Here is a 22,500-nt window from a genome sequence, read left to right on the forward strand (position 1 = left end):
CCATGTGGTGCCACTGCTGACAGCATGAAATGGGATGGGGTTTTCTTTGTTAAGTAATGCCCTTTTAACTGTCAACTGTCTGCTGGACACCTGTTTAATGAATAATTAGACTCACATGTGGTTAAATTCGTGTTAATTAGAATTTTGTAGTCTAAACTCCTAAGACTTTCATTGGGGTGTACTCATTTTTGCAACATGGTCTTGAATGAATTTGTTGAGAAAATAACTTTTTTGTGTGTACAAATGAACAAATCTTGTTTGCAATCAATGGCCCACATTTGTAGGAGTATTTTGTAGTATAGTACCCCATAGAAAATGTTGATTCTGTAAAGAAACTAAAGGTTTTCTGACAAATCTGTTGGGGTGTACTCATTTATGCTGAGCACTGTATATACAGTGTATCACAGAAGTGAGTACACCCCTCACATTTCTGCAGATATTTAAGTATATCTTTTCATGGGACAACACTGACAAAATGACACTTTGACACAATGAAAAGTAGTCTGTGTGCAGCTTATATAACAGTGTAAATTTATTCTTCCCTCAAAATAACTCAATATACAGCCATTAATGTCTAAACCACCGGCAACAAAAGTGAGTACACCCCTAAGAGACTACACCCCTAAATGTCCAAATTGAGCACTGCTTGTCATTTTCCCTCCAAAATGTCATGTGACTCGTTAGTGTTACTAGGTCTCAGGTGTGCATAGGGAGCAGGTGTGTTCAATTTAGTAGTACAGCTCTCACACTCTCTCATACTGGTCACTGAAAGTTCCAACATGGCACCTCATGGCAAAGAACTCTCTAAGGATCTTAAAAGACGAATTGTTGCGCTACATGAAGATGGCCAAGGCTACAAGACGATTGCCAACACCCTGAAACTGAGCTGCAGCACAGTGGCCAAGATCATCCAGCGTTTTAAAAGAGCAGGGTCCACTCAGAACAGACCTCGCGTTGGTCGTCCAAAGAAGCTGAGTGCACGTGCTCAGCGTCACATCCAACTGCTGTCTTTGAAAGATAGGCGCAGGAGTGCTGTCAGCATTGCTGCAGAGATTGAAAAGGTGGGGGGTCAGCCTGTCAGTGCTCAGACCATACGCCGCACACTACATCAAATTGGTCTGCATGGCTGTCACCCCAGAAGGAAGCCTCTTCTGAAGTCTCTACACAAGAAAGCCCTCAAACAGTTTGCTGAAGACATGTCAACAAAGGACATGGATTACTGGAACCATGTCCTATGGTCTGATGAGACCAAGATTAATTTGTTTGGTTCAGATGGTCTCAAGCATGTGTGGCGGCAATCAGGTGAGGAGTACAAAGATAAGTGTGTCATGCCTACAGTCAAGCATGGTGGTGGGAATGCCATGGTCTGGGGCTGCATGAGTGCAGCAGGTGTTGGGGAGTTACATTTCATTGAGGGACACATGAACTCCAATATGTACTGTGAAATAATTAAAATGATCTAAAAGTCATAACTGGTAATAAATAGATAAATAAACAATTAAATAATAATAGAGTTGTTATCCGCTCTAGTCTTCAATAAAGTCTGTAGTGATTTCTTGTCGTTGCAATTACTCCAGACCCGTCACATCTGACAGGAGCAGCATCGTTGTCCCGGCAGTCTCGACTTCAATCCTTAACCTCGGCGGGTAAACAGGTTTCCATCAGAATGCCCTCGGGGTAAAACAACAGAGAATGTAGTTAATAATGTACAATGCTAGTTGAGTAAAACAGTTTTACAGAGAGTTTTAGACTCCGGCAGCCCTAATTATTACAGCAGAACTAAAAGGGAGAGCGAGCAGGTAACAAGGTCATGAAGGCTTTCACAGGACATCAGCGCCCATCTCCCCACCGTCACCAAACCTGAGTGATCGGACAAGAGAGGCAGAACGACAGCAACCCAACATCCCTGATCACCACAAGTTTCTATGACCAAGAACCCCCAAGCTCTGCGCCTTTGTCTATACTAATCAAAAGCCTGAGAAAATAAATATGTTTTCAGTCTAGACTTAAACATTGAGACTGTGTCCGAATCCCGAACAGAGTCAGGAAGATTATTCCAGAGTTGTGGAGCTTTGTAAGAAAATGCTCTTCCACCAGCCGTGATCTTTTTAATTTTAGGAACTATAAGTAACCCTGCATCTTGTGAACGAAGTGGACGCGCTGGGCTGTAGTGATTAATAAGTTCACTCAGATACTGTGGAGCCAGACCATGTAGCGCTTTATAGGTTAGTAAAAGTATTTTGTAATCAATGCGGAATTTAACTGGCAGCCAGTGTAGAGATGATAGAACAGGACTGATATGGTCAAATTTTTTAGTTCTAGTTAGCACTCGAGCTGCTGCATTTTGAACTAACTGGAGTTTGTTTAAGGATCTACCAGAGCATCCAGTTAGAAGAGCATTACAATAATCTAACCGAGAAGTTATAAACGCATGGATCAGTTTTTCGGCGTCATTAACAGATAGTATATTTCTTATTTTAGAAATGTTACGCAAATGATAGAAAGCAACTCTAGTAATATTATTAACGTGTGTATCAAATGAGAGATCTGAATCTATTGTGACACCTAAGTTTTTTACATCTGGGCTGGGAGTAACAGAGAAAGTGTTTAGGTTTAGCACCAGGTTAGACAATTTGTCTCTTGCAGCTTTAGAGCCAACAAGTAAAACCTCTGTTTTATCTGAATTAAGTAAAAGAAAATTACACGACATCCAGTTTTTTATGTCGTTTACACAATCTTCTATCTTACTGATTGTGTCAGTATCATTTGGTTTGGCTGATATATACAGCTGTGTGTCATCTGCATAGCAGTGAAAGTTTATGCCATGTTTATGAATAATTTCACCTAGTGGAAGCATATAGAGTGTAAATAATAGCGGTCCCAGTACCGACCCCTGTGGAACACCATACTTTACTTTTGTAGTTTCCGAGCATTTATTATTTACATAAACAAATTGCGAGCGGTCAGTCAGATATGATTTAAACCAAGAGAGTGCGAGTCCTTTAACACCTACTGTATTTTCTAGCCTCTCCAGTAAAATGTTCTGATCGACCGTATCAAACGCTGCACTAAGATCTAATAGAACAAGAAAAGAGACACATCCATTATCAGAAGACATTAACAACTCGTTAACTACTCTAATTAATGCGGTTTCGGTACTATGGTTGGGTCTAAATCCTGATTGAAATTTTTCATGAATACAATTTTCATTCAAATAAGAACATAGCTGTTTGGAAACGACTTTTTCTAATATCTTTGAGACAAAAGGAAGGTTTGAAATTGGCCTATAATTAGCTAGTACATGTGGATCAAGATTAGGTTTTTTAATCAGGGGTTTAATAACAGCACTTTTAAACAATTTAGGTACATATCCAAGGCTAAGGGATGCATTGATTAATGTAAGCAGGGGCTCTACAATAGCTGGGAGTAAATCTTTAAGTAAACGAGTTGGAACAGGATCGAGTATACACGATGATGACTTCGATGATTTAATCAACACAGTTAGTTCATTTTGGGAGATTGGATTAAAGGAATTTAGTTGGATTAACTCGTTACTATTATCACCAATGCTGCTCGGAGTGAGTCCATACTTAACATTGGCAGGTGACACACTCTGACTCTGAAGTCGTATTTTTTCTATCTTGTCATTAAAGAATTTTAAAAAATCATGGCTGGTACAGTCAGGCGGTATATTAGATTCAGTTTCATTGACGTTTTTAGTTAATTTGGACACTGTCTCAAAAAGGAATCTGGGATTGTTTTTATTTTTCTCTATTAGGGATGAATAATATAAGGATTTAGCTTTTATAAGTGCATGTTTATACTCAGTTAGAGCATCTTTCCAAGCAATCTTATACACCTCCAGTGTAGTGTGACGCCACTTGCGTTCTAATTTCCGTGCTGCTTGTTTAAGTGCGCATGTGTGGTCATTGTACCAAGGAGCAAGTTTTTTCTCTCTAATCAGTTTAGTTTTGAGTGGGGCTACGTTATCTAAGGTTGTGCGCAGTACGGTCTCTAGGTTTTGAGTTGCCTGATCTAGTTCTTTAGGTTCTGATGCTGATATATTTGGTAATTCTGGTAGGCAGTTTATGAACGCTGCTGCAGTTGCAGATGTAATAGTGCGCTTACATTTAAAACGATTTGGTTGCTGTATATTATTGGACAGGGACACTTCATAAATTAGTAGGGAGTGATCAGAAATTAAGTCATTCTGTGGTATAATTTCCAGGTTGTCTATGTTTATACCATAAGTAAGTATTAAATCTAAGGTATGTTTACAGCGGTGAGTGGGTCCTGTTACATTTTGGGTGATGCCTAAGGATTCTAAAATAGAATCAAACGCAATTTTGAGTGGATTACATTTATCCTCATAATGAATATTAAAGTCACCAACAATTAAAGCTTTCTTAGTTGATAAAACTAATTTAGAAAGAAAATCGGCAAATTCGTTAAGAAATTCTGAGTAAGGACCAGGGGGTCGATAAACAGTAACCAGTTTAAACATACTAGTTTTATCAGATGAACATTTATTGGTTATGTCAGAGATAAGAACTTCAAACGAGTTTGTTATGGGAGATGATTTTACAGTGAGACCTATGTCCTTGTCATAAATTGCGGCTATTCCTCCACCACGACCGCTAAGACGTGGCTTATGTTCATAACTGTAACCCGGAGGAGATGCTTCATTTAAACCTAGATACTCATCAGGTCTAGCCCAGGTCTCGGTTAAACACAGGGCACTAAGACTATTATCTGTAATTATTTCATTTACAATTACTGTTTTGCATGCAAGTGACCTGATGTTTAGAAGTCCTAACTTTAGTTTAACTTTACTAGGGTTTTCATGATGCTCATTTAGATTAATTTTAATTAAGTTATTATGACATACTTTTTGACATACTTTTTATACACACACACACACACATATGTGTGTGTGTGTGTGTATATAGTGTGTGTGTGTGTGTATAGTGTTTACATATATATGTGTGTGTGTGTGTGTGTATAGTGTTTACATATATGTGTGTGTGTGTGTGTGTGTGTGTATATAGTGTGTGTGTGTGTGTATAGTGTTTACATATATGTGTGTGTGTGTGTGTATATAGTGTGTGTGTGTGTATAGTGTTTACATATATGTGTGTGTGTGTGTGTGTGTATAGTGTGTGTGTGTATAGTGTTTACATATATGTGTGTGTGTGTGTGTGTGTGTGTATATAGTGTGTGTGTGTGTGTATAGTGTTTACATATATGTGTGTGTGTGTGTGTATAGTGTTTACATATATGTGTGTGTGTGTGTGTATATAGTGTGTGTGTGTGTATAGTGTTTACATATATGTGTGTGTGTGTGTGTGTGTGTATAGTGTGTGTGTGTATAGTGTTTACATATATGTGTGTGTGTGTGTGTGTATAGTGTTTACATATATGTGTGTGTGTGTGTGTATATAGTGTGTGTGTGTGTGTTTATAGTGTTTACATATATGTGTGTGTGTGTGTGTGTGTATATAGTGTGTGTGTGTGTGTATAGTGTTTACATATATGTGTGTGTGTGTGTATAGTGTTTACATATATGTGTGTGTGTGTGTGTATATAGTGTGTGTGTGTGTATAGTGTTTACATATATGTGTGTGTGTGTGTGTGTGTATAGTGTGTGTATAGTGTTTACATATATGTGTGTGTGTGTGTGTGTATAGTGTTTACATATATGTGTGTGTGTGTGTGTATATAGTGTGTGTGTGTGTATAGTGTTTACATATATGTGTGTGTGTGTGTGTGTATAGTGTTTACATATATGTGTGTGTGTGTGTGTGTATATAGTGTGTGTGTGTGTGTGTATAGTGTTTACATATGTGTGTGTGTGTGTGTGTGTATATAGTGTGTGTGTGTGTATAGTGTTTACATATATGTGTGTGTGTGTGTGTGTATAGTGTTTACATATATGTGTGTGTGTGTGTGTGTATATAGTGTGTGTGTGTGTGTGTATAGTGTTTACATATATGTGTGTGTGTGTGTGTATATAGTGTGTGTGTGTGTATAGTGTTTACATATATGTGTGTGTGTGTGTGTGTGTATATAGTGTGTGTGTGTGTATAGTGTTTACATATATGTGTGTGTGTGTGTGTGTGTATATAGTGTGTGTGTGTGTATAGTGTTTACATATATGTGTGTGTGTGTGTGTGTGTATATAGTGTGTGTGTGTGTATAGTGTTTACATATATGTGTGTGTGTGTATAGTGTTTACATATATGTGTGTGTGTGTGTGTGTATATAGTGTGTGTGTGTGTGTGTATAGTGTTTACATATATGTGTGTGTGTGTGTGTATATAGTGTGTGTGTGTGTATAGTGTTTACATATATGTGTGTGTGTGTGTGTGTGTATATAGTGTATAGTGTTTACATATATGTGTGTGTGTGTGTGTGTGTATATAGTGTGTGTGTGTGTATAGTGTTTACATATATGTGTGTGTGTGTGTGTGTATATAGTGTGTGTGTGTGTGTGTATAGTGTTTACATATATGTGTGTGTGTGTGTGTATATAGTGTGTGTGTGTGTATAGTGTTTACATATATGTGTGTGTGTGTGTGTGTGTATATAGTGTATAGTGTTTACATATATGTGTGTGTGTGTGTGTGTATAGTGTTTACATATATGTGTGTGTGTGTGTGTGTATATAGTGTGTGTGTGTGTGTGTGTATAGTGTTTACATATATGTGTGTGTGTGTGTGTATAGTGTGTGTGTGTGTATAGTGTTTACATATATGTGTGTGTGTGTGTGTGTATAGTGTTTACATATATGTGTGTGTGTGTGTGTATATAGTGTTTACATATATGTGTGTGTGTGTGTATATAGTGTGTGTGTGTGTGTATAGTGTTTACATATATGTGTGTGTGTGTGTGTGTGTGTGTGTGTGTATATAGTGTGTGTATATATATATTGTGGGCAGCTTTAGCCTAGTGGTTAAGGTAACGGGTCCAGTGATCAGAAGGTTGCCAGTTCAAGTCCCACCACTGCATGGTTGCCACTGTTGGGCCCTTGAGCAAGGCCCTTAACCCTCAACAGCTCAGATTATCTGCTAAATGCCACAAATGTAAATGTAAATATAAGTGTGTGTGTGTGTGTGTGCGTGTGCGCAGCGGCTCCCGTCTGCTCCAGCCGGCTCAGGTGTGTGATGTGCTGAAGGGCTTCATCATGGTGCTGTGTTACTCCATGATGCACTACGTGGATTACTCCATGATGTACCACCTGATCCGGGGCCAGTCGGTCATCAAGCTCTACATCATCTACAACATGCTGGAGGTAAACGCGGACGCCGCCGGCGGGTGGATCCGTCTCTCTCGGGTCGCTCGCCGTAGGACTCACGCGATGTGTCTGGACTCCGTCTGGTTTCAGGTAGCCGACCGGCTCTTCTCGTCCTTCGGGCAGGACATCCTGGACGCCCTGTACTGGACGGCCACCGAGCCCAGAGAGAGGAAGAGGGCGCACATCGGGGTGATCCCTCACTTCTTCATGGCCGTGCTCTACGTCTGTATCCTTCACGCCGGGGGGGGGCATCCGAGACCTTGACCGCTCTCGCTGTTCGCTGGGGAAAAAGCCGAACTCCCAACTGAATCATAGTGAATCGTTTGGCATGTGACACCGTAGTGAATCGGAGAGAAAGATGAGATGAGTGAGTCGATTCCAAAGAATGATTCGTTTGAAAGGACTCGTTTTCTAACCCGCACTAGAACATAGATGAGTTAGTCGATTCCTAAGAATGATTCGTTTGAGAGGAGTCATTTTCTGACCTGCACTAGAACATAGATGAGTGAGTCGATTCCAAAGAGTGATTCGTTTGAGAGGAGTCGTTTTCTGACCTGCACTAGAACATAGATGAGTGAGTCGATTCCAAAGAATGATTCGTTTGAGAGGAGTTGTTTTCTGACCTGCACTAGAACATAGATGAGTTAGTCGATTCCAAAGAATGATTCGTTTGAGAGGAGTCGTTTTCTGACCTGCACTAGAACATAGATGAGTGAGTCGATTCCAAAGAATGATTTGTTTGAAAGGAGTCGTTTTCTGACCTGCACTAGAACATAGATGAGTGAGTCGATTCCAAAGAATGATTCGTTTGAGAGGAGTCGTTTTCTAACCCGCACTAGAACTGTTGCTTTATACGAATCTTTACCGTAGATGAGTGAGTCGATTCCTAAGAGTGATTCGTTTTCTAACCCGCACTAGAACTGTTGCTTTATACGAATCTTTACCGTAGATGAGTGAGTCGATTCCTAAGAGTGATTCGTTTTCTGACCTGCACTAGAACTGTTGCTTTATACGAATCTTTACCATAGATGAGTGAGTCGATTCCTAAGAGTGATTCGTTTTCTAACCCGCACTAGAACTGTTGCTTTATACGAATCTTTACCGTAGATGAGTGAGTCGATTCCTAAGAGTGATTCGTTTTCTGACCTGCACAAGAACATAGATGAGTGAGTCGATTCCAAAGAATGATTCGTTTGAAAGGACTCGTTTTCTAACCCGCACTAGAACATAGATGAGTTAGTCGATTCCTAAGAATGATTCGTTTGAGAGGAGTCATTTTCTGACCTGCACTAGAACATAGATGAGTGAGTCGATTCCAAAGAGTGATTCGTTTGAGAGGAGTCGTTTTCTGAACCGCACTAGAACTGTTGCTTTATACGAATCTTTACCATAGATGAGTGAGTCGATTCCAAAGAATGATTCGTTTAAGAGGAGTTGTTTTCTGACCTACACTAGAACATAGATGAGTGAGTCGATTCCAAAGAATGATTCGTTTGAGAGGAGTCGTTTTCTGACCTGCACTAGAACATAGATGAGTGAGTCGATTCCAAAGAATGATTCGTTTGAGAGGAGTTGTTTTCTGACCTGCACTAGAACATAGATGAGTTAGTCGATTCCTAAGAATGATTCGTTTGAGAGGAGTCGTTTTCTGACCTGCACTAGAACATAGATGAGTGAGTCGATTCCAAAGAATGATTCGTTTGAAAGGAGTCGTTTTCTGACCTGCACTAGAACATAGATGAGTGAGTCGATTCCAAAGAATGATTCGTTTGAGAGGAGTCGTTTTCTGACCTGCACTAGAACATAGATGAGTGAGTCGATTCCAAAGAATGATTCGTTTGAGAGGAGTCGTTTTCTAACCCGCACTAGAACTGTTGCTTTATACGAATCTTTACCGTAGATGAGTGAGTCGATTCCTAAGAGTGATTCGTTTTCTAACCCGCACTAGAACTGTTGCTTTATACGAATCTTTACCGTAGATGAGTGAGTCGATTCCTAAGAGTGATTCGTTTTCTAACCCGCACTAGAACTGTTGCTTTATACGAATCTTTACCGTAGATGAGTGAGTCGATTCCTAAGAGTGATTCGTTTTCTGACCTGCACTAGAACTGTTGATTTATACGGATCTTTACCATAGATGAGTGAGTCGATTCCTAAGAGTGATTCGTTTAAGAGGAGTCGTTTTCTGACCTACACTAGAACATAGATGAGTGAGTCGATTCCAAAGAATGATTCGTTTGAGAGGAGTCGTTTTCTGACCTGCACTAGAACATAGATGAGTGAGTCGATTCCTGAGAATGATTCGTTTGAGAGGAGTCGTTTTCTGACCTGCACTAGAACATAGATGAGTGACTCGATTCCAAAGAATGATTCGTTTGAGAGGAGTCGTTTTCTGACCTGCACAAGAACATAGATGAGTGAGTCGATTCCAAAGAATGATTCGTTTGAAAGGACTCGTTTTCTAACCCGCACTAGAACATAGATGAGTTAGTCGATTCCTAAGAATGATTCGTTTGAGAGGAGTCATTTTCTGACCTGCACTAGAACATAGATGAGTGAGTCGATTCCAAAGAGTGATTCGTTTGAGAGGAGTCGTTTTCTGAACCGCACTAGAACTGTTGCTTTATACGAATCTTTACCATAGATGAGTGAGTCGATTCCAAAGAATGATTCGTTTAAGAGGAGTTGTTTTCTGACCTACACTAGAACATAGATGAGTGAGTCGATTCCAAAGAATGATTCGTTTGAGAGGAGTCGTTTTCTGACCTGCACTAGAACATAGATGAGTGAGTCGATTCCAAAGAATGATTCGTTTGAGAGGAGTCGTTTTCTAACCCGCACTAGAACTGTTGCTTTATACGAATCTTTACCGTAGATGAGTGAGTCGATTCCTAAGAGTGATTCGTTTTCTGACCTGCACTAGAACTGTTGCTTTATACGAATCTTTACCATAGATGAGTGAGTCGATTCCTAAGAGTGATTCGTTTTCTAACCCGCACTAGAACTGTTGCTTTATACGAATCTTTACCGTAGATGAGTGAGTCGATTCCTAAGAGTGATTCGTTTTCTGACCTGCACTAGAACTGTTGATTTATACGGATCTTTACCATAGATGAGTGAGTCGATTCCTAAGAGTGATTCGTTTTCTGACCTGCACTAGAACTGTTGCTTTATACGAATCTTTACCATAGATGAGTGAGTCGATTCCTAAGAGTGATTCGTTTTCTGACCTGCACTAGAACTGTTGCTTTATACGAATCTTTACCATAGATGAGTGAGTCGATTCCTAAGAGTGATTCGTTTTCTGACCTGCACTAGAACTGTTGCTTTATACGAATCTTTACCATAGATGAGTGAGTCGATTCCTAAGAGTGATTCGTTTTCTGACCTGCACTAGAACTGTTGATTTATACGGATCTTTACCATAGATGAGTGAGTCGATTCCAAAGAGTGATTTGTTTGAGAGGAGTCGTTTTCTGAACCGCACTAGAACTGTTGCTTTATACGAATCTTTACCATAGATGAGTGAGTCGATTCCAAAGAATGATTCGTTTGAGAGGAGTCGTTTTCTGACCTGCACTAGAACTGTTGCTTTATACGAATCTTTACCATAGATGAGTGAGTCGACTCCAAAGAGTGATTCGTTTGAGAGGAGTCGTTTTCTGACCTGCACTAGAACTGTTGCTTTATACGAATCTTTACCATAGATGAGTGAGTCGATTCCTAAGAGTGATTCGTTTTCTGACCTGCACTAGAACTGTTGCTTTATACGAATCTTTACCATAGATGAGTGAGTCGACTCCAAAGAGTGATTCGTTGGAGAGGAGTCGTTTTCTGACCTGCACTAGAACTGTTGCTTTATATCCATCTATCCATCCGTGTGTGTGTGTGTGTGTGTGTGTGTGTGTGTGTGTGTGTGTGTGTGTGTGCTGGTTTTGCCTTCCTGAACCTGCCGCTCCAGTTCTTCACGCCATCCTGATCATGGTCCAGGCCACCACCCTGAACGTGGCCTTCAACTCCCACAACAAATCTCTGCTCACCATCATGATGTCCAACAACGTCAGTCCCCCCCCCCACACACACACACACTGTTCCATACACTGTATATATATATATATATATGATTCATGACTGGTGTGTGTGTTTCTGGCTGCAGTTCGTGGAGATCAAAGGGAGCGTGTTCAAGAAGTTCGAGAAGAACAACCTCTTTCAGATGTCCAACAGCGGTAAGGGTGACGGAAACACCCCCCATAATGCTCCCTGTGTGACCCCTGTACGTTCTGTAACCCCACCTTTATTTGTGTTCCAGATATTAAAGAGCGCTTCACGAATTACGTCCTCCTGCTGATCGTCTGTCTCAGGAACATGGAGCAGTTCTCCTGGAACCCAGGTACCTCCCACTAATCACTAATCACCCGGTGGAGGAACACCTGGGTACAGCGTGTCCCCCCCCCCGATTATCTCTCTCACGCCTCCCGTGTGCCGGTTTCAGACCACCTGTGGGTGCTGCTCCCCGACGTGTGCATGGTGGTGGCGTCCGAGATGGCGGTGGACGTGGTGAAACACGCCTTCATCACCAAATTCAACGACATCCCAGCCGACGTGAGTACAGCCGCCGCTTTTACACCGATAATAACGTAGTAATGATGATATACCTCGTTAAAAGAGCAGCCTAGACCCCAGTAAACACCTATATATATATATTTATATTTTTTAACGCTGTGTGTGTGTGTTTGCAGGTGTACGGTGAATACAGAGCAAGCCTGGCCTTCGATCTGGTCAGCAGCAGACAGAAAAACGTAAGTGATGAGGGTCCTTTCTGCGTGGAGTTGGCATGTTCTCCCCGTGCCCGTGTGGGTTTCCTCCGGGTGCTCCGGTTTCCTCCCACAGTACAAAGACGTGCACTGATGAGTCTCGTGTGAGCAGTGACTATACCTGTAGTCCTGAATAAATAAATACGTAAATAATAAATAAATACATAAAGACAGATAAATAAATAAATAACAAATAAATACATAAACAAATAAATAAATAAATAAATAAATACATACATACGTGAATAAATAAATGCTAAATAAATACATACATAAATAAATACATAAATAAATATGTAAATAAATAAACAAATAAATACATAAGTAAAGAAATAAAAACGTTAAAAAAATAAATACATAAATAAACAAATACACAAATTAATAAATATATACATAAATAAATACATAATTAAAAATAAATAAATACATAAGTGAAGAAATAAAAACGTTTAAAAAAATAAATACACAAATAAACAAATACACAAATAAATAAATAAATAAAAATGCATAAATAAATAAATACATAATTAAAAATAAACAAATACATAAATTAATAAATAAATAAATACAATAATAAATAAATACATAAATAAATGAATACATAAATAAGTAAATACATAAATATGTAAATAAATAAATACAATAATAAATACATACATAAATAAATAAATACAATAAATAAATACATAAATAAATAAATACATAAATATGTAAATAAATAAATACGATAATAAATAAATACAATAATAAATAAATACATAAATAAGTAAATACATAAATATGTAAATAAATAAATACAATAATAAATAAATACATAAATAAATAAATACAATAACAAATAAATACATAAATAAATAAATACATATGTAAATAAATAAATACAATAACAAATAAATACATAAATAAATAAAAACATAAATATGTAAATAAATAAATACAATAACAAATAAATACATAAATAAATACATAAATATGTAAATAAATACAATAACAAATAAATACATAAATAAATAAATACAATAACAAATAAATACATAAATAAATGAATACATAAATAAGCAAATACATAAATATGTAAATAAATAAATACAATAATAAATACATACATAAATAAATAAATACAATAAATAAATACATAAATAAATAAATACATAAATAAGTAAATACATAAATATGTAAATAAATAAATACGATAATAAATAAATACAATAATAAATAAATACATAAATAAGTAAATACATAAATATGTAAATAAATAAATACAATAATAAATAAATACATAAATAAATAAATACAATAACAAATAAATACATAAATAAATAAATACATAAATATGTAAATAAATACAATAACAAATAAATACATAAATAAATAAATACAATAACAAATAAATACATAAATAAATAAATACATAAATATGTAAATAAATAAATACAATAACAAATAAATACATAAATAAATAAATACTTAAATATGTAAATAAATAAATACCTAAATTAATAAATAAGTACATACATAAATACGTAAATAAATAAATACATTTGTATTGTGTGTTTAAGGCTTACACCGACTACAGCGACAGTGTGTCCAGAAGAATGGGCTTCATCCCGCTTCCACTCGCCCTACTGGTAAGATCGGTCCCGGTCCTGTCTCTGTGTTTACTTGTTTTTTTAGTTTGTATATTTATATTGATTTATTTATATATTTTCTTAAAGCTGATCCGGGTGGTCACTAACTCGGTGAAGGTCCAGGGTTCTCTGTCCGTCGTGTGTCTGATCCTCTTTTATCTCGGGTGAGTTGTTCAGGTGTCCACATATTTACGGTCAGATAGGTGTGACCGTACCGACCCTGACCGGAGCTCTCTGTGTGTGTGTGTGTGTGTGTGTGTGTGTGTGTGTGTGTGTGTGTGTGTGACCCCCAGCATGATCACGCTGAAGGTGCTGAACAGCATCGTGCTGTTGGGGAAGTCGTGCGTCTACGTGAAGGGCGCCCACATGGAGGAGAAGCTGTTCCGGTCTCCGCCCTCCGCCGCGCCCACCCGGGCCTCCAGCAGGGCTCACCGTACCAAGAGCAGCGCGCCGGAGCCGGCAGGTACAGATCCCACCAACACTGCTGCACCTAACAAAGTGTAAAGAGCAACAGACGGACTACAGGCAGTAATTGTATACTCACAAATTTAACCTCCCCCCCCACACACACAGCTGTACAGAGTGTCATGATATGCTCTATAAGATCCACACCCCCCCCAAACCTCCACACAGTGGCTATGAGGCGAAACCCCATCCGACCTTCCCTCCCTCACACACTGACAGTGCACTGTCTAAGTAATTGAGGGTTAGGGGCCTTGCTCAAGGGCCCAACTTGCTTGAGCGAGCTGTCAGTGCTGGGGCTGGAACCGGCGACCTTTCGACTAGGCTGTGTTGCTATGGTAACTGTGTGCTCGCTATATAGCGTCTGCGGCCGGCAGGCTGGGCGCCCACTCGAACGATGATTACGACGATGGTAATTGGTTCTCGTCCCCTCAGGCGAGCCAGCGGAGGACCAGGGCGCACCCCCGACCGTCGTCGACCAGCCGCCCGACCGGACGGAACGCCCCGACCCCTCGCTCCCGACCAGCCAGTCGGATCGGTTCCTCGCCACGCCCGACGACGACGACGAATCGGACGACAAGAGCCTCGCCCAGGACGGGACGGAAATGACCCACAGGGGGGCGAAGAAAGACCTGCTGGACATCGACCGCTTCACCATCTGCGGGAACAGGATCGACTGAGGCGCTGCGCTCGTACAGACGGACTCGAAGGAGCCGGATATTTATTAAGAAGTGCTTTTAATTTATTGAAACTTTGCAGCCGGAACAGGACGCGAGCTCTCCGTTAGGGTCAGTACTTCGGCGAAGACGTATCCCGATAGGACCAGGTCCATAAGACTAGACGATTTACGTCGCTTAGGCTAAATCCCGCACTTAAAATCATGTTTTATTTTCTAGTTGTGGCTTTTTTGAACACTAGTGTCGCCCACGAAACACAAGGTAGCTCGGTATATCATGTTCTCTTAGCTAGTAAAAATTGCTTGACGCTATTTTACGCCGATTACAATCTAATCTCGGACTGTAGACGGGCGACGACAGATTCGCTTACCACGTCGACACGTTTAGATCAGATTTTCGGTCATCGGGTGCTCATCTAGCCCGAACAATCGACGTTTGAGCCCGGGAAAGCCTTAAAACGTCGGTAAATCGCCGTTCCGTCCGCTCGTTTAGCGCAAAGCTAAATTAATTCCCGACGAACGATCGCGATCGCGATAAAATTGGCTAATTAGTGTCAGTTGTGTCGATTTATAGGTCGGAAATATACGTTACGGGAATATAATCGAGACATTCCAGCTCAGCTACTGAATAAACACACGTTTATTTATTGTATTGTATTATAGTTTGATTTCTTTATTTTAGCTTCATGTTATATGGCCTAAAGTATGTGGACACCTTTCCTATGAAGTTCTTTTCACATGTAAATAAATTCTCACTGATTTTTAATTTGTATAAAGGTGCACAAGTGTGATTTATTTTTATTATTGTTGTTATTATTATGATTGTTGTTGTAAATTCGTTTATTTGTGAAAGTTTAAGCGTTTTTGGAACACTGACTGAAGGAGGCGTTAGCCGCATGCTAGCGGGTTGGATGAATAGCATGAAGCTAACGGCGTTAGCTTCGTAAGCTAAAGCTGCCCTGAGGTAAACTAATAATGTAAATATTTCTGATATTTTACTACAGATTTGCTTAAAATTTTATATTACAGACATTATTTTCACACAGGTGTTCAAATACGTTTGGTTATATCGTCACACCGGTCTAATTTTTATGGTTTTTGTGTGAATGAGACCAACCACCAAGATTACAACCGATTTCCTTCTTTATTATTATTATTTTTTATTTATTATATAACATTATTGTAACTGCTTTGCTTTGTATATTAAAATGTACAGTATATATACATTTTATATTCCTAAATAACGTTACACATACTGCTGTAACCCTGTAGTTAAAAAGTTGTAGCATAAAGCCTCCACAAGGGGGCGCCCGTGTACAAGTTATTATTATTTTACTACTATTATTATTCTTATTATTATTGTTATTCTCTGCGACCCGTTTTTGTACCTGATCGAACAATTCATATTTGAAACAAATGCCAAGTGTATTAAATAATCAGGAATAAAACAAACAAACAGTTTGAGAGTCAAATTAAAAAGGTTTGGTCAAATCCCTGGTTACTGATTTGACGCCTCAACTGGACAAAAAAGTCACTGTTTTAATTGAGGGTCAAGGGTTCACCTCAAACAGGTCTGACCTTCTGAGACACTATGGGTACATAGACACGTTTTACGTCGTCCTACACTCCCGAGAAGAAGATGCGTCTAAATTCTAGACGTCGGAGCGATGGAAGAAGTTCGACCGGTATCCGGTGTCGGAGGAATTGAACGTCTAGAGTTCGAAGGACCTGCTGTGAAGTCCTAGCACCAGGTACTCCAGGGTCTAGATACCCTAGATGTCTAGACAGGTGGGGTCGAGGTTTGTTGTATCCTAACCCATAATTCAACATCTAGTCGCATCTGATCTAGTGCTTCTACCACCGTGTGGGTAACACACGAAACTCGAAAGCTATTAGACCAGTAATGTTTTCCCAGTGTTGTCTAGTTTTGGTAAACCTGTGCCCACTGTATCTTCAGATTCCCGTTCTTAGCTGGCGGGAGTGAAATCCGACGTGGTCCGATACAAATGTTCACGATTTGAGATGATTGTTCCTTGAGATGATGCCACCATCATAAAGACGGGTTATTTGAGTTCACCCGCAGAACTGCCGCTTACTAGATGTTTTTTTGCTGGACGATAGATCATCGAGCGCTCAGATAAACGGGACGTGGAGGTGTTAGTAATCAGATAGCCCTCATAGCTGTTATATATTTGTATTTATTTCATTCTTAAAGCGTCTGTGGCCCCGTGTTTGTGTATTTTTTACTCCATGTGGCCCCCAACATGAAAAGCTTGGTCACCCCAATAGGGTTGAGGTCAGGGCTCAGTACCTTTGGAGTTCCTCATCACACAACGTCTTCATAGACCAGTTTTGGTGAACCATGCAAGCCCTTCCCCAAGCTGTTGGTCTGCCTGAAACAGATGCACTCGATAATTCGGGTTTGGTGTTGATGAGTGTGTGGATATTCGCGCATGCGCGTTTAGTTAAGTATCAATCGGCTTAGTTTAAATGTGAGAATCGACTCCTTGGGCTCCCAAACGACTCATTCAGTAATGTGGACAGTGTTTGGGTGATAAATATATATTTTTATGTTTATATATAGTTCACCAAGCACATTATATCCTTGTAATTAAGTAGTAATTAAATAAATGCAAATTAAATCAATTACAGTACTAATTGCAGGAGGCTAACAGTAGCTTAGCTTAGCTAACCATAATGTTACACGCTTTATAGTTTAATTTCTTAATACAGTATAATCTTTATCTTATTTAATAACATTAGGAGGTTCGAGTTATATCTTTTTACTTTAAAAAACAGCCAATATGTCGTTTTTACTGTAAAACTGATCATAAAAACTACATTAAACTACATTAAAAAACGTTATAAATGTTCAAATTAGCTACTTGTGTTTGCTTTGTAGTAACTAAACCATAAACAATATAAAATAAGCCTATATGACATAGTTTTAATATATAAAATATATATAATACTGTATATATAGTATGAAAGCATATAAATATAGCCTGTATAGTATATAGTATGTTTACCTATCTACTGTATATGATTCATTCATTTGATTCATTTAATAATCGCTTTACGGTCTGATCACAAAATATACAATTTATTCCCATTTATCAGACTATTTATTATATGTATATATATTTCTTAATCTATAGAATTGGAGTCCTTAGACAATAATAATAATAAAAGAAATAAACTATTTATCCGACACACTACAGTTCATCTCAAAGAGTCGATTCACCGAACCGACTCCTTAGCGAACGACTCATCAGTATGTGCGAGAAGCTCTGGCTGGAGTCAACTCAGGTCTTCAAGATGGACCATCAAACTACCCAGAGAAAACCAGACATATTTATGAATTAATTAATACATATTTATTCTTTTCACGTCCTTCATGTTTAGTACAGATTACACAGGAGTTGTTTCATTTCTTTTGAGCTGTTGGGGTGCCTGTGCTGGACTTTTTGGGCAGAAAATGAGGCTGAACTGGTTCCTCCTGCCTGTCTGCCTTGTGCTGGTTCCCAGTTGGGGTCTGGCGTCTGGAGGAGAGCTGGATTTCGGGTTCGTCCCGTCTGTGGTGTACGAGACGCTGGCGTACTACGAGCCAGGGGCGATGGGCGCACTGTTCCACCTGGTACACGCGTTCCTTTACCTGGTGCAGCCTAACCCCTTCCCTTCAGGTGAGTCCAGATAGTAGTAGTCCAACCAGCACCCCAAATCCCTCTGTGTTTACCCCCAGATTTACCCTTGGTTTGAACCATTTGGGATGTATGGAATTCCCAAAGTTGGATACCATTGAAGTGTACATTTATGTGGACAAAGCAAGACTTATATAGACACTCCAGTGGGCTGCACAGGGCCAAGACCCCAACCCAAGTGAACACCACTGGGACGAACTGGAAGGTTAACTGTGAGCCATGTAACTACGGATACCATTCGGGATGTATGGAATCTCCAAGGGTTAGAGGTGTACTTTTATGTAGACACCACTCCAGTGGGCTGCACGGAGCAAACACCCCAACCCGAGTGAACACCACTGGGACGAATTGGAAGGTCTCGGAAGAGTGGAGGCTGTTGTGGCAGGAAGGATTGATTGTTTAGCAATCCCTATCCCCATCCCTAGGATTTTTAGACATTGCTGGGTTAAAAATAGCACAGCAGCCGAAAATATTGGGTCACCTGTGTCTTCCAGAGACAGAGAACTGATGGGGATTAGGACGATTAGCACAAATAGCGGATGAATAAATAGAAACAGTGTTTTACTCTGGTACAACTACTCTTGTCCATATTTTTAGGTAAACCATAAGCAATGTCAAATAATTAGGTGGATTTACTAAGGTATTCTAGTGTATACAGTACAAACTAGCTTCCAAAAATTTGTGAACTTCAGTAAAGTATTAGTTAACAGTTTATTACTTTTTTAGAAAGTCAGCAAACTACATAAGCTCGGTTACACTAGGACCGAAACATAGTGCAGTACCAGGAATCGTGAGGCACTTGAACGCTGCACGAATAACAACCGTTAACTCGCTAAACACAAACAAGGAAGTAAATTTCACATTAAATTGAATTTTACACCAAAAACGGCGCATTTTATGCATCTTAATGTGATTTTTCACGGCTGTAAATTAAAAAGGACCTTAATTTTTCACGGTTTAGACTTAAACAGAAAGGAAACTGTGGAAAAGTCTGTGAGTGGATATTAGGGCAGCGTTCACGGGAGATTTGATTTGTTGTTGTGTTGTTTATGATTTATTTCTTTAATTTTTTTGTCTGAAGCACTTTGGTGAACACGTGTGTTCTTAAAGGTGCTATATAAATAAAAAAATACCTCATTTTAGGCTAATAAATAGGGTTTTTTTGTGTAAAATATTGAATCCTTCTCCAAATAAGGTCTTATTTGCATTGTACCTACTGTCCAAACTATTTTGGAGCCACTCAAGAATTTTTACATGAGGTATTCAAGTGTTTCTAAGTCCTTTTCCCGTCTTTCTTTCTAAGGTGTGTGTGTGTTGAGTTGGAAATAGGATTGCCGTGTTAAGTCCCTGCTGCCTAATCAGTTAGCCGATCTGCCCAATCGCATAAGCCGATAATCTTGGGTGCCATATGCTGCCAACCTGACCAGACCCAGATCCAGAGTATGTGCCATCAAAAATGGGCAGAAACGGCGCTGAATATGTGTTAAACACATAGACAGTGTTGCTATAGAGTCTAGGACGGATGAGGAACCACCGTTGGACCCTTGAGCGAAAGTGTTGGGCCACCACAGCCAGCAGACATTAAAATCCTAATAATAAATACTGCTTGTGGGTATCGTTCTGTGTCTGACCCAGTTCGATTGCCCCCGAGTTTAATAACGACACATGGCGGGGCAGACGGACAGAGCAAAACCAGACAGAGCAGATGAAGCCAGGTTACTGGGGGGGTTACTGGGGGGTATAAAACACACACTAGGTGCTGATTAGTACATAAGCAGCTTGTTGGTTGTGTTGTGACCGAGTCCCAATGTAGGTCGTAGAAGGTATTTTAAATCCAGACAGGACACACTCATAAAGCTCATTTACTATTATACATCCATCCCAGCAACACATTACAACAAAAGTTAGGACGGTAAAATCATAAAAACAGAAAAAATCAGAAAGAAACAGTTTTTTTTGCCTTAAAAAACAGAAAAAAACTGTTTTATCTTTCCTAAAAAAAAAAGAAAACAAAACAAATCAGAAAAAAACAGTTTTTTCTTCCCTTTAAAAACCAGAAAAAAATCAGAAAAAAACAGTTTTTTCTTCCCTTTAAAAATCAGAAAAAAACAGTTTTTTCTTCACTTTAAAAACCAGAAAAAAATCTGAAAAAAACAGTTTTTTCTTCCCTTTAAAAACCAGAAAAAAATCAGAAAAAAACAGTTTTTTCTTCCCTTTAAAAATCAGAAAAAAACAGTTTTTTCTTCCCTTTAAAAATCAGAAAAAACAGTTTTTTCTTCCCTTAAAAAATCAGAAAAAAACAGTTTTTTCTTCCCTTAAAAAAAACAAAAAACAGTTTTTTCTTCCCTTTAAAAATCAGGAAAAAATCAGAAAAAACAGTTTTTTCTTCCCTTAAAAAAAATCAGAAAAAAAACAGTTTTTTCTTCCCTTAAAAAATCAGAAAAAAGAAATTTTTCTTCCCTTAAAAATTCTGAATAAACAGTTTTTTCTTCCTGTAAAAAATCAGAGAAAAACAGTTTTTTCTTCCCGTAAATAAATCAGAGAAAAACAGTTTTTTCTTCCTCTAAAAAAAATCTGAAAAAAAGGTTTTTTCTTCCTGTAAAAAAATCAGAAAAACTGTTTTTTCTTCCCGTAAATAAATCAGAGAAAAATGTTTTTTCTTCCCTTTAAAAATCAGAACAAAACAGTTTTTTCTTTCCTTTAAAAATCAAAATAAAACAGTTTTTTTCTTCCCTTTAAAAATCAGAAAAAAACAGTTTTTTCTTCCCTCAAAAAAATCAGAAAAAAGACATTTTTCTTCCCTTAAAAATTCTGAATAAACAGTTTTTTCTTCCTGTAAAAAATCAGAGAAAAACAGTTTTTTCTTCCCGTAAATAAATCAGAGAAAAACAGTTTTTTCTTCCTCTAAAAAAAATCTGAAAAAAAGGTTTTTTCTTCCTGTAAAAAAATCAGAAAAACTGTTTTTTCTTCCCGTAAATAAATCAGAGAAAAATGTTTTTTCTTCCCTTTAAAAATCAGAACAAAACAGTTTTTTCTTTCCTTTAAAAATCAAAATAAAACAGTTTTTTTCTTCCCTTTAAAAATCAGAAAAAAACAGTTTTTTCTTCCCTCAAAAAAATCAGAAAAAAGACATTTTTCTTCCCTTAAAAATTCTGAATAAACAGTTTTTTCTTCCTGAAAAAAATCAGAAAAAACTTTTTTCTTACTGTAAAAAAAATCAGAGAAAAACTGTTTTTTCTTACTGTAAAAAAAATCAGAGAAAAACTGTTTTTTCTTCCCGTAAATAAATCAGAAAAAAAAAACCTTGAAGTGTTGTGACATCACTTTCTGTTTAACTAGATGTTGTGTGGAGGCTTGATGGAAAATGATTGGACCATAATTTACGCCGAACGATTTAATAAACACCCTTTCACTTGCACCCCAGTTTGGCATCAACCCATGTGTTCGGACCATTACAGTTGCACAAAGGACCTTTTTTTTTTTTAAATGATAACTTATAAATGATGAAATAACTGAGGGTTCCAGTCATGCTGAAGCCGGATTGTTTGTGTTGTAGATCTGGTTGTGAAGATCCTGCAGCAGAACATGGGAGGGATTAAACCAGAAGAGCTTCAGAAGGTTCGTTAGTGTTTGTAATTATATTATACTAATCCATGTCGGATTTTAATCACGTCTCTGAATGAAACGTCCTTTCTGTCCTCGTGACGTCGCAGCCGGAGAACATCGTCCTGACGCTCCAGGTAACGACACGATCATGGTGTTACAGGTACGAGGTGATCCAACACCTATATCACCCCGATGATCTCCCCCCTGCAGGTCGTGCATTACGAGCTGGGCTTCGTGGTGCTGGCGTCTCTGGGCGTCCTGTCGGCGCTGCTGATGCCGCTGGCGGGTTTGTGCTTCTGCGTGTGCCGCTGCTGTGAGA

The 22,500-nt window shown here is 38.6% G+C and overlaps 2 protein-coding genes across 3 annotated transcripts in view; both read left to right on the forward strand.

Moving 5' to 3' along the window:
* Nucleotides 1–15,650, forward strand: part of tapt1b (transmembrane anterior posterior transformation 1b) — a 24,227-nt gene extending 8,577 nt beyond the window's left edge. For both annotated transcript variants that reach the window (XM_063009071.1, XM_063009072.1), the window contains exons 4-14: nucleotides 7,129–7,291; nucleotides 7,385–7,520; nucleotides 11,256–11,353; nucleotides 11,451–11,520; nucleotides 11,604–11,684; nucleotides 11,787–11,896; nucleotides 12,034–12,093; nucleotides 13,668–13,736; nucleotides 13,824–13,900; nucleotides 14,030–14,199; nucleotides 14,634–15,650. In XM_063009071.1, coding sequence (XP_062865141.1) covers nucleotides 7,129–7,291; nucleotides 7,385–7,520; nucleotides 11,256–11,353; nucleotides 11,451–11,520; nucleotides 11,604–11,684; nucleotides 11,787–11,896; nucleotides 12,034–12,093; nucleotides 13,668–13,736; nucleotides 13,824–13,900; nucleotides 14,030–14,199; nucleotides 14,634–14,878 — 1,279 coding nt within the window. In that variant the 3' untranslated portion in view covers nucleotides 14,879–15,650. The remainder of the gene's footprint in view (nucleotides 1–7,128; nucleotides 7,292–7,384; nucleotides 7,521–11,255; nucleotides 11,354–11,450; nucleotides 11,521–11,603; nucleotides 11,685–11,786; nucleotides 11,897–12,033; nucleotides 12,094–13,667; nucleotides 13,737–13,823; nucleotides 13,901–14,029; nucleotides 14,200–14,633) is intronic.
* A 2,702-nt stretch (nucleotides 15,651–18,352) lies between these two features.
* Nucleotides 18,353–22,500, forward strand: part of prom1b (prominin 1 b) — a 20,823-nt gene continuing 16,675 nt past the window's right edge. Inside the window, exons 1-4 of the mRNA XM_063008474.1 lie at nucleotides 18,353–18,557; nucleotides 22,132–22,193; nucleotides 22,289–22,315; nucleotides 22,392–22,500. The exon at nucleotides 22,392–22,500 is cut by the window's right edge and continues 97 nt beyond it. Coding sequence (XP_062864544.1) covers nucleotides 18,353–18,557; nucleotides 22,132–22,193; nucleotides 22,289–22,315; nucleotides 22,392–22,500 — 403 coding nt within the window. The remainder of the gene's footprint in view (nucleotides 18,558–22,131; nucleotides 22,194–22,288; nucleotides 22,316–22,391) is intronic.

The sequence above is a fragment of the Trichomycterus rosablanca genome, chromosome 14, assembly GCF_030014385.1.
Source record: "Trichomycterus rosablanca isolate fTriRos1 chromosome 14, fTriRos1.hap1, whole genome shotgun sequence".
Lineage (NCBI taxonomy): Eukaryota > Metazoa > Chordata > Actinopteri > Siluriformes > Trichomycteridae > Trichomycterus > Trichomycterus rosablanca.